Here is a 12,549-nt window from a genome sequence, read left to right as displayed (position 1 = left end):
AGAAAGGGGAGGGGTGACAATGCTTTTAGGCTGTCTTACCAAAGACGAGAAAACTGGGACCATGCCTCAACTTGACTGCAGGACCTGCTAGAAGGATCTGGAAGGTAAGCCATGAGCGTGCATCTCTGACAGGATTCAACTGACAATACCAGGCGGCTGAACTCTGCTGCTACCCAGTAGGGACCCCACCTTCTCCACTTGCCTCAGGAGAGCTTCATACAACCTCCTGGAGGGCCAGTTTGCCATTTAGGGGCTGTACCCCAAAGCTTGTCAATTCTATGCTACTAGGAAGCAAAGGAAGATCAAAGTTGCCAAACGTACTGAAGCTATGGCAATGAGATTTTTTATTTAAAAAAAAAAGGTCAGTCAGGGAGAAATTGGGAAAACAGAGTACACATTTCATGGGACAGCTCAGGTTGGTCTCCTACATGAAGGCACCACAAGGCTGCCCCCTTCCCTGGGGTCCCTCGCCCCCAGAGTGAGGGCTCGGCACAGTCCACCCAACAAGGACAAGCAACGGAGTGGGGGACAAAGTCTGCCCTGCCCCCCATGAAGTGCACTTCTGGGCAGGTGGTGTGGAGATGGCTCTCCGTGGGTTGCAGGGAGAGCTGGAACATTCTCGGAGGCTTGCACACATTTAGGGCTCTGCTGTTCAGGAGACACAGATCAGCAGGGACTTCAGAGGGCATCCCCAAAGGCAGGAGCCAACCCGATACGGGCATGCTAGCAGAGGGGTCCATGCACGGGGTCTCCATGTGAAAGGATCCCCGAGAGGTCTGGTCTCCAAAGTGCACCCCTATCAGTATGGTGTGACTTTTCTGGAAAGCTGTCCTCTCTCCCGCAAAGGGGCTGCAAGGTCACTGTGTGCAGCCATTTCCGGCGCTCTAATTGGGATTCCGACACCAGAGCATGTGCTGCGCAGGAGGAGGGGGCTGCATGTATGCAACCACGGCTGGCTGGAACTGGCGGGAGTAAAGGCTGTAAAGCTGGAGAGGCCAGGGAAAGCACATGGGTGCTGCTGAGGGACCAGGGCCGGGGGGGCAGTTCACAGGCCTGCAGTGACATCTCTAGTGACCAGTATCGCTAACCCTGGTTCCTAAACAGAGATGGGGTGAAGCGCTTCCATCCAAAATCCAAGTGAGTCAGTTGATAAACAGGAATTCAGCCCTGGGTCCCAAGCCAGACACTCCAGACTCCCTGGGGCTCTCTTTCCACACATACTAACCCTGCGCACCTGCCCAGGCCGCAGACAAGTTCACTTCACCAAGGCCCTCACGGGTCCACGCCACTTGCACTTACTTCCTGCACAGCAGATGGTAGAGCTGGCACCCCACACACTCGACTCCTTAGATCGGCCCACGGCAAGAGACTCTGTTACATCATGAACTTCCCTGAAGGCGGATTTTTTTTCTCCTAGAACACTGCTCGTGGGCCAAAGACAAACCCAATTTCTCCAATTCAATTATTTACACACCCCTGCAGCCTGTCCTCTAAATCAGTTCTGGTTCTTTTGTGTTTCAAACACATGCTCAGCTCAGCTTTCCCATTAGCTACTGACAACTACACAGGCATATGTCGCGCACTCTATAGACAGTGTCTCAGGTGGCTGGGTCGAGACGCCTACGAGAAGGTGGGTGTTCTGGTCAGAAGGTCGCATCTCCAAAGTGCATGCTGCTGCTCTTCCCAGGCTGAGGGGTCCGGAGCCACCACCCCCGGCAGGGAAGGGGGCCATCAGGAGGTCAGGGACTGAATGTTCTTGAGCATCTCCTCGAAGGCCTGTGGGGATGGTGCATCTGCGTTCCGGAAGCTGGCCTGGACCCTGCTGTACAGGCTGAAGGATTTCAGCTCCAGCCAGATGAACCCGAAGCGGTCCTGGTCGAACAGGATGAAGACCCCGGGGGTGCGCTCGGGGCTGGTGAAGCCGTGGCCAGCGATGAGGCCCGTGCCGTAGAAACTGCACAAAGAAAGGGGAAGCAGGAGGGAGCAAGGCATGAGCGGGGCCGCGATGTGCATGTTCTGGCCCAAATCAAGGACCCTGTCATCCTGGAGTGTTCTAGAACACCCTGCACTCCATGCGAGCCACTTTCGTTATTTGCCAGCAAGACGCTAAGAATCAGCAGGCATAGAACAACTCAAATATAATCAATAAAAAGTTAATCAGTGTGCAACTGACATGAACTGGAAGGCAGAACTTTCAAATACCCCTTATGGCCAAGCTTCCAGATCGCCATCAGGCTGAAATACATTTTCGTCTTTCTTCCAAAGAACTTGGTGCTTCAGAGGACTGACAGGAAGTCAGGGGCTGGCCTAAATCTCCCAGCACGTGGGATGGCACCCGAGACCGCCCCCTCTGCCAGCCACACAGAGGCTCTGCTGGGCGGCAGCGGGGAGAGCAGCCCTGAGCAGGAGGCCGGTGGCTCCCAGGGTTTCCTGGGTGGGGAAAGCAGCACCACAGTCACAGGGAGGTAAAGAATGTCCACTGGGCTTAGAAAGCACACAGCACATGTCTCCTGCCCAGGCGCTGAGGCCACGTCCTTGCAGACACATAAACCAGACAGGGAAGGAACGCAGCATGCCCCTCCCAAGCCACGGAGCCCGGTATCCGGCATGAGAGTGAATGGCCATCCCGCAGCTCTGCCAGGGGGCCAGACCGAAGTTTAGTTAAACTTAAGTAGCCCTAGAGTATAGGCAACTGGGGCGAGGGTCTTGTAATTCATCTACCAAGGAATTGCCTGGATGGCAGGGGTAGGCCTGAGTGGCTGAAGGCAGTGGCCTGAGACAAAACTGTAAGAACTGTAAGTGAGGCAAGGGGCTGGCAGCCTGGAGGAGGCCTTATCCCAGATCAGGGACCCTGACCTCTGCAGGGAGGGAAGCGGCAATGCCAGTCCCTTTCCACATGCTGGCTGGGCTGGGATTCACTTCGGCGGCCAGTGAGGTCCTGGCCCAAAGTAGCAGAGGAGGGCAAAAAAATAAATAAATAAATAACAGAAAGGAGAAAGGAAGGACAGGAGGAAGAGTGAAATCGTAGGACCGACAGCAGAACTACGTTCACTAGAATATGGACGGAGCACCCACGACAGGCCTTACCTGCGAGGACACGCAGGTGAACTCCAAGCAGGCTTTCTACAGGGACAGGTGTGGGCAGGGGACAGTCCTTGCCTTGCTGTCTGCTTCAGTGCTGCCTGGCGTCCTGCCTGTCTCCCTTTGACCTTAGTAACTATCTGGGAAGACTCTTCATGCCTGGTAGTGCTAACACTCCATCTGAGGCTCCCCTAGGCAGTGAGAACTGCCTGTGCAGCCCAGAACACAGTACCATCCACTCAGGTCTGAGCTGGCGCTTGGACCAAGCCGTCAGAGGCCCCACGCTGCTGCAGCAAGCCCCCATGCTGGCCTGTCAGACCCGATCCCACCCCAGCCCTGTCTCTACGCAGCGTGTGGAGGCAGGGCCCGCCCTGAAGCTCAGTGTTCCCCTACTCTCAAGTCCTTACCACATCCTGCAGGTGCGGGGGTAGTCCTCGTTCCTCGAGCTCACGCCCACTGGCAACACGAATGGCTGCCCCTGCCCGCTCTGGGCAGGCTGCTCCTCTGCAGCCATGGCCCCTCCGTCCCCGGGCTCCCTGCCCTTCTCGGCAGGTGGCCCCGCGCTGGGCTGGGCAGGGGCATGCTGGGGCTCACGGGGGCTATGCCTGCCATGGCCCTCGCCATCCTCGGGCCTGTCTTCCTGCTGCTGCTGCTGCTCCAGGCGCACCTGCTCGCGAACCTCCAGGACAATGCGTGAGAGCTCATTGAAGTTTCGGAGGTTCTCAACGTCTGGCAGCTGGATACGGTGCATGAGGTCGATCTCCACCGTCTGCTGCCCGGCCGGGATGTTGGGGTCACCCTGAGGAGCGTGCAGCAGTCGGCAGGGTGAGATCCACAGGAAAATGCTCTGCGCAGTTCCCAGCCTAGATCCCAACTGCGGCCAGAGAACTTGCTCCCGCTCTCCCAGTGACTTAGTGCTAACTCCTTGTGAAGTAAGAGTTTAGAAGGCCTTAAACAATTGGTGCCTAGAGCAGGAGGCCCCATCTGTGTAGGGATCTTTGAGGACAGGGAACCGCTGCACCCACGAGTGACCTGGTGAGGGCCTGCAGGCACCCAGCATGGCAGCTCATCTGCAAAGACCTCGAGTGGGCACTAGCCTGTGTGACAGTTGAAGAGCTGGGGTTGAGAGAAGTTCGCACCCTCCCAGGGTCAGGCACAGGCGGCAGGCCTGTGATGCCAGCCCAGGTCTGTCTGCCCAGAACGCAGACGCTCCAAAGCCTGAATGCCAGACCAGTCTCCCAGGCGTGCGGTTCTCCAGAGCCAAGGTACACGCCAAAATCCCCAGACCAGAAACTCAGCCCTGCTTCTGGGCTCTCCTTTACAAGGAGCTTTCCCAAAAGCAAAGGGACCCTGGCGGACTGAGGTACAAGAGTAATGCTTTGTGAGGACTAGGAAGTGGCACTGCTTCTTCAGGACGCTTTAGTGCCTCTGCCAGAAACTCACCCCAACACCTATGCAAAGGACAGGTGAGCACAGTGTGAACAGTGGCCCCTGGAGAGGGCAATGCGGGGCCTACTTGTTCAGGACCCGCACTCAGTTCAGCAGCCCTCCAACCGCTTTTAGGAGCCAGAGGCCAGGACAGGCAGTGGGGCCTGTGTGCTAATGTGGGGGATCTCCAATGTGGCAGCCACGGGGTTAACTGGGGAGCTTGTGGAGCCCCAGACCAGCCACACCCCCATTAAATCAGAATCTGTAGGGTGGGGCCGGGGGAATCAGTGAGTTTTCAACCTTCCTGGGGAATTCAGTGTGCTGCCAGGACTGAGAGCTGTGTGGTGACACCACTTCAGACATACTCAACATCCCCTGTGACTCCTGGTTCGGCAGGTCCAGGTGGGGCCCAGTGGAGCTGTGCTGTGGGTCTGGGCCTACTACAGGCAGCCAGGGTGCAGCCCGAGACAGACTGCTCCATGGCCAACCTGCCGAGTCCATGTAGGGCTGGACCTGCCAGGCGGACCTTGGACTCACCGTGATCTTTGTGGCCCTGGCACACTTCCCATGGAAGCTGAGCATGACAATCTCCAGGCCGTGGCTGCCATAGGTGCCCTTGAAGAGGCCCGGCCTGATGAGGTCATCCGGGTGGCTCGGCGGGAGGTAGATGCGGCGGTAGGTCAGGCAGTTGCTGTGGGGGGAGTGGGCAGCATGAGAGCACGGCAGAGCCGCACGGAGGGCAGCAGTGCAGAGCCCACACTCCTCCCTGCTCTGCATGGAGGGCAGGCAGGGCGGCCTAGCATGGCCAGGCCAGTGGGGAGCAGGGACACTCCATGGTCCTGAGCCAGGCTCACCCCCACCCATGTGTGCACGGTACCCTTACACCTTCTCTCATTCCAACAGGGTTTAACAGGGGCTCATGGGTCTCTGCTGGGCACCCCAAGGTGGCTGGAGGGGAGCTCTCAGTGGAGTAAAGGGAATGACACTCCTATTCTGTTATCCTGGGACAGGAACCGGAGGCTGCACAGAGGACATGGCAAAGGGGCTAAACAGGGGCGGCAGGGACAGGCAGAGGGGTGAGAAAGCAGACCTCCCAGGGTGGACATGGGACAACAACCCCGAGGATATGGCACACACACCAGGCCCACTGGAGCATGATGCTGGTAGATGATGATGGCAAATCAGACAGAAAACATACGAGGGGGTGGCGGGGAGGTAGGGATGGGGACTGTGTTCACAGTACCCAGAGAGGGAGATACTGAGTTACAGTACTACCACAGAGAGGGACTGTACTCATAGTACCAAAGACCTGTGCTCATAGCATCCAGAGGGACTGTGCTCACAGTACCCACAGAGAATGGGACTGTGACTGTGCTCACAGTACCCACAGAGGGGGGCTGCACTTACTCATACTGACTGGTGTAGATGAATTTCATCAGGATGAGCTCCTGCATATGCTCATGGAAAATGTCCTCCAGCGTCCGTCCCCATTCTTCCCTCAGCCACGTTCGGAATTCCTTCCAAGAGAACACAGGTCATGAAAACCACCATGACACAGGTATGGAGAGACTGCTGACAGTGATGCTGAGTGGACAAAGCAGCATTGTTACAGCTGTAGACGATGCCCTGGGCACACCTACACTAAAGAAACCCACCTGGGTGGGGGTCTGGAAGCAGGGCTAGGCTGGAGAATGGGGAGCTGCCCGGCATTTGGTCTCCCAGCACCTGACCTCCCTTTCTGTTGAGGAGCGCCACCAACAGAAAGTGAGGGGCTCTCGTCCCTGCTTTCCCAGAGCACATGGGCCCAGACTTCAGGGGAAGCGGCAGGGACATAGGATCCCTTCAGGTGAGGCTGGGGCCACACACCATGTCCAGAGCGCCCAGGGAGCAGCCACAGGAGCCTCACTTCTGTCTACGCTGAGCTGATTCGACACTGCTCAGCCTCTGAGGCTGGTTCTCAGGCTTCTGGGGGAGCAGGAACACAGCAAGGCTCTAGTTAAACCTCACGCTGGTCAAGTTGGCCAGAGCTGCTTTCTGGCTACCAATGAGGAACACCATCGGTGTAGCCAGGATGGCGAGGCTGTGGGTGGATTCTCCTTTCGCAATTGTGCCTCATAGTTACCTTGTATACTCAGTAAATAATGCGTGAAAGGGGAGATATTTTATAAATATTGTGTCCCCAAAGCTCAATAATTCATTATGGAATCAAACAATGTGATGGATATTTAGTGCTAATAACTTGATTCTGCACATTTAACTTAATTAATCCACAGTTCTGCATTTCTAGCTTAACATACATAGTGTTTCTAATGATTATCTAGAATTAGCTCTACAAATTAAAGCAAAAGCAATTTACCAAAAATAAAAAAAGATCTACAATCTGTCAACTGCTTTAATATGCCCAAACTCCCGCCAAGAACAGAAATCACTAGTGACTGAACTAAACAACTATTAGAACTACAAAGTCAATATATAAAATCAACTGAATTTTTATACACTAGCAGCACAAAATTGGAAAATAAAAATATTAAATCCTATTTGCAACAGCCTCAAAAAATAAAAAAAATTTAAAAACCACAGGAGCTGGGAATAAATATTACGAAATATGTGTGAGCCCTCCACTCTGGAAACCCCAAGACTCTGCTGAAAGGAAGTCAAGAGGCCTAATAATAGTCAGGGGTGTCTATGGACTGGAAGATTCAGTGTTAAGTCAATAACACTCCAAATTGATCTACAGGTTCAATGTCAGTCATAATCCCACCAGGCTAGATTTTCTATAGAAATCAACAAGCTGATTTTGAAATTCATAGGGAAATGAAAGTAATCTAGAATATTCAAAGCAATCTTGCAAAAGGACAAAGCTGGAGGACGCACACTCACTCACGTTATGACTTACTGTAAAGCTACAGTAATCAAGACGGTGATATGAGCATAAGGATGAACAAATATATCAACGCAACTAAACAGAGAGCCTGGAAACAGACCCACATTTACCTGGTCAGCTGATTCTCAACAAAGGTCCCTAACCCACCCTATGGGGAAAGGAAAGTCTTTTCCACAAATGGTGCTTGAACAACTATACATCCATATGAAGAAAAAGAAACACGATCCCTATCTCACACCACACATAAGATGTAATTCAAGATGGGTCACAGACCTAAACATCATGTGAAGCCATCACACTTCAAAGAGAGAGAGAGACTCTTTGAAACTTGGCAAAATTTTGTAGGACCGAAAACGATAACCATAAAAGAAAAAAACTGACAAATTACGAGTTCACGGAAGTCAAAACCTTCCATTTAAATGGCTGAACCTGTGGAGGAAAGGCCCTAAAAAAACCAAACAGATAAATAACATAAAAATGGAAGTGAATGTAATGAACAAGGATTTCAATGTTGCCATGGTGAATAATCAGACTTGAGCTAAATACCAGGAAGAAGATGGCTTGTGAACAGTCATAATCTTATTTACTTTGCATGAAAAGGTCAAAGTCATTAGAAATACCAACCAGACCCAATTACTCAGAACCAAGAACTTTGAGATACATATGTTCATTATGAAATAATCTTATAAGATATGTACACACAAGGAAAAACACAGGGGCCTAGAACATGAAAGACAGGAATAACTAACATTTATCCAGGGCTGGCTCACCATGCTGGCACTATACAATCATCATTTTCATCAGCACAAAAGTCTAGGAGACAGATGCGTGCTAACATTGTCCTGTTCTACAGAGGTTTGGGGCTTGTAAATGTAGAGAAACCTTTCCCCAGTCACCCACCTAGTAAGTGCCAGAATCAGAGCTAACACCAGGGCTGGCAGGGATTTGGGAGGCAGGGCTCACCTGCCCTGGTAGGGTGTACCCGGGGCCCAGCAAACTTGACAACATGTAACAAGAATTTGGAACCTCTTCAGGGTCTTTTACCCGGCAATTCCATTTCTGAGTGATCCAAACTCCAGGTTAGGTTTTTGCACCGAGTTCAGAGTGGGGTTACAGTGATAACACTTGGCCTCGTCCTGGGAAGCTCCAGCCAGGCCTGGTGCTAAATCATTCACATGTGGGGTCCTACTCAATCCTCCAAAGTCACTTGGGGTCCGCAGGTAATAGTATGGCCCCATTTCACAGATAAGGACTGAGGCTCCCAGAGGGTAAGTCACTCAAGCACCTGGTCAGGAGGGTAATAGGGGAAACCTGAACATCTGAGCGCAAACCCTATGTCCAACTACAGAATGGTTACATCTGATTACACTGCAGCAAGATGATGGAGCTTGTAAAGGGTTCTAATGAGATTGGAAAATAGCTGTGGCATAACAGTTATGCTACAAAAAAATCCAACTTAGATCGAGTGAGATTGTAATTACATCAGAAATGCCTAAAAAACATAAAGGGAGGCTGGAGAACGGGCACGGAGACGGCTCCTTGGTGGGGCCGTATCAGCACTCTTTCCTCCAGATTCTGATGGTTTTGTATCTAATGATGATAAGGTCTCATTTCAGTAATGGGTGATTATTCCCCATTTTTGTTCCTCCTTGCATCCCCCACATTTCTAGAAGCCTCAGGTTGGGCGGGGGGGGCCAGGACAGGCAGGGACAAGGAAGGAGGGTGGTGGCTAGGCTAGAGCCGTCATCTGTGAAGACAAGCCAAGCCGCGTCTGCATGGGGGTCAGAGTCTGGGGCAGCCCGAGGGCTGTTCAGAGGGACCCAGAAGATGCTGCTGCAATTTTTGGAGCATATGGGAGGGTCACATGGGCGGTGCCATTGAGGCTCGGGCTGAGGACCCTGCAGCCCTGAGGTACCAGGTCACACCATAGGACAGCCTGGACTTGGCCTTTGTAGGTGTGCAACGTTGGCAGAAATCCTGGGACTAGAGTTTGCATGCAAGGAAGTGGGAGGGCTGGCAAGCCCTATGGATATCATTTATTAACAAATGGCTCTGCAGGGCTGGCTTCTGGTGTTGATGAAGGGCTGGGGGAGGACGACTCACTGGTTCCTTCATGAGCAGGATGCTAAAACGGGTCATGAGCTAGCCAGAGCCATCAAAGACTCAGAAACAGGCTGAGAAATGCACACCCAACAAATACACAGAAGCTGTCATGAGTGTTCTACATTTTATTTTATTATTATTATTATTGTTATTTTTCTTCCTTTTTTAACAGGGGAATACTAGGAAACAGCATGCCCTTCCAGGATGTCAAGTCGTTGTGGGTTTTCTTCCAATCTAGTTGTGGGGGTGGGGGAGGGGACGCAGCTCAGCACCAAGCCAAGGGGTTGTTTTCAATCTAGTTGTGGAGGGTGCTGCCCATCGGCCCATGCAGGACCCGAACCAGCGACCCCAGTGCCACAAGCACTGCGCTCCAAACAACTGAGCCATCTGGCCACCCCCAAGTGTTCTATATTTTAAAAGCTCAAGTTTTTCTTAAGAATATTTTGAAATGACAATATGACTTAGGTCCTCAAAAAAACTAAAACTCAAAGACAAGTAAAATTATACTCGTGCAAACAAAAGGAAGCACAAAGAAATTCCTGGGTGTGACTGATCCACTGTGCGGCCTGGTCTGGGAATCTCAACCACCAGGTCCGAGTACAGCTCTCTGGTCTCCCTGCAACTCCCTTCCAAGAAACCTGTACAGCACACAGGTGATCTCCCCAAAGGGGCAAAGGAGAACTAACTAGAGAAAATGATTTCCTTTTGGTCATTCATTCTGAGGGGTGGCAGGAAACAAAAACTCATGCTCACATCCACACATTCACACAAGGCATTTCTGACATTTCTGAATGTGTGAATTCACACATTCACATTTCTGACAAAATGGTCAGACACATTTTCTGTGCCAACAACAGGACAATGAAAAAGGAGAGGGCCCTCTTGTTGGTAGCACGCCAGCAATGTCAAACCATGCAACCTCATGTCTGCTCTACATGCACAGAAGGGGCACGGCTTACCTCTTGCCTCCCACCAGACATTCTGTGATGGTCCGTCTGGTTGCACTTGGTGGAGAACTCGTCCTTCTTCACAATCTTGAGTGTTCATGACAAAGGAAGGAGGGGAATGAGTCAGTCATGACACCCCCCCCCCCCCGCCCCAGACAATGAGCTCCTACTCACTGATGTACCTGCTCATCTACAGAAGCCTGAGATGCCACCAAATCATGGCAGTCCGCAGAAGGGAGCTCAGAACCACTCTGAACACATACTCCCTTCTCAGAGGAGGGGCGCATCCAAGAGAGGTGTTTGCACTTTCCCAGGGGGATTCTCAGAGCAGCAAAATGGGGCTGTCGTTTCAGTGTTAGCTAACACACTTGCCAGAACAATATCACCGTGTCTTATTCCAAGCTGATCTTACAAGGAGGTTTTGAAAAAGGAACAGTGGGGAATTGGGATTGAAAGAACAAATGCTTTTAACTAGACAAAGAACCGGCGGAGGGTTCCAGCAAGTGATCCTTTGGGGAGTCACATTACAGCACCATAGCATTAACAATACATAGAAGAAGTGGGGGTGGAGTCCCCGTTTCCTCCCGTTTCCCCTGATCTGTATAAGCACAGGCTTGTAGCTAGGAATTCGGCTGGCACCAGGAGTGGGAAGAGCGGAGGACATCTCGCCTCTCGGCTGCACACCGCGGCTGTGTCCAAGGCGGCCCTCAGCACACTCACCTGGACGTGGCCATTGTGCGGCCCTCTGTGGCCATACATGCACTCCACCGTGGCAGACTTCCTCTCCATCAGGTGGATTCGAAACAAGGGTTTGAATCGCATGGGGTCATCCACGTGAGGATCGTGGGGAGGTAGGTACATCCAACCAATAATGAACAAGCCGTCCACCTGCAGCAAGGAGAAAGGGCACACGTCCACATGTTGGTCCACAGTGACCACCCACGTCTCCACGCTCCAGTCCCACGCAGAACCTCAGGGCCAGGGGACACTGTGATGCCCGATCTAGCACATGGGGACAAGCACAGCCCTGCCCTCCAAGCACTTGTAAACTAGAAAGGAAAACATGGTGACTAGAGTGGATAACACTGTAATACCTGTATCACTGAAATTTGCTATTAGAACGTAAACATTCTCATAAAAAAAAAAAAGGATAAAAATGTGAGATGATGGATATGTTAATTAACTAGATGTGGGAATCTTTTCGCAGTGTGTACTATACCAAATCACCACGGTGTGCACTTTATATATCTTACAATTTTATTTGTCAATTATACCTAATAAAGCTGAAAAAATTAATTTTTTCATATAGAAAAAAAGTAGTTAGACCTGAATCCAAGAAAGCGTTTCAGAGAACTTCCAGCTTTCAAATGGGGGTGTAGGATAACCTAAATGACATGAGAGAGCAAGCAGAATAATCCGGAAAGTTGGACACCCAATAGGGCAACTGACCTGAGAAAACATGGGGGTGCTGCTTTCAGCAGGAGAGACTCATGAGGCAAAACAAGTGAATGCAACGTGAGGACCCGGTTTAGGTCATGATTTGAACGAACCAGCTGTCAAAAGCAGTTTTGAGGACAATCAGGGAACCTTACATATAGACTGGGTCTCAGGTCAGTCATATCAAGGGATTACTAGCACTTTTGTAAAGTATGATAAGCACGTGGTGGATATATAGGAAAACACCCACGTTTTTAGAAATCCACACTGAAGTACAAACATGAAATGCCACAGGCCTGGGATTTCCTTTAAAATGCCTGAAAAGAAAATGCCAAGGGGGGGAGACAGATGCCCCAAACTTGGCGCATGATCGGTAACTGCTGAATCCAGGTGGCGGCATCCGTAGGAGTTCACGCCATCACTCCTGCTATTCCTGTGTGTGTGTGAGCCGGTGAGTGACAGAAAGTGATGGAGCTCAGATCAAAGGGCAACGCGGTTCCCACACACTGGCGCTCAGCACGAGGGCACACATGTCCTCAGTGGCGGGACAGGGACGGCCTCGGAAGCCCCATTTGGGATGACCCAGCAGCCGCTCCTGCCTTCTCAGGAGAGCCTGGATCCACAGCTTCTAGCTCAGCGACAGAGGAAGGCAGAATTTAATCATTTCTG

The 12,549-nt window shown here is 51.6% G+C and overlaps 1 protein-coding gene across 5 annotated transcripts in view; it reads right to left on the bottom strand.

Moving 5' to 3' along the window:
- Window positions 1–321: 321 nt before the first annotated feature.
- FBXO31 (F-box protein 31) overlaps window positions 322–12,549 on the bottom strand; it is a 34,614-nt gene continuing 22,386 nt past the window's right edge. For all 5 annotated transcript variants that reach the window (XM_074314469.1, XM_074314470.1, XM_074314471.1 and 2 more), the window contains 6 exons: window positions 11,164–11,331; window positions 10,456–10,530; window positions 5,917–6,026; window positions 5,047–5,200; window positions 3,489–3,880; window positions 322–1,954 (listed from right to left, as the gene is read on the bottom strand). In XM_074314469.1, coding sequence (XP_074170570.1) covers window positions 1,732–1,954; window positions 3,489–3,880; window positions 5,047–5,200; window positions 5,917–6,026; window positions 10,456–10,530; window positions 11,164–11,331 — 1,122 coding nt within the window. In that variant the 3' untranslated portion in view covers window positions 322–1,731. The remainder of the gene's footprint in view (window positions 1,955–3,488; window positions 3,881–5,046; window positions 5,201–5,916; window positions 6,027–10,455; window positions 10,531–11,163; window positions 11,332–12,549) is intronic.

This window comes from Rhinolophus sinicus, linkage group LG11, assembly GCF_036562045.2.
Source record: "Rhinolophus sinicus isolate RSC01 linkage group LG11, ASM3656204v1, whole genome shotgun sequence".
NCBI classification, from domain to species: domain Eukaryota; kingdom Metazoa; phylum Chordata; class Mammalia; order Chiroptera; family Rhinolophidae; genus Rhinolophus; species Rhinolophus sinicus.
The sequence above is the reverse complement of the archived record's forward strand: the minus strand, read 5'-3'. Positions and strand labels throughout refer to the sequence as shown.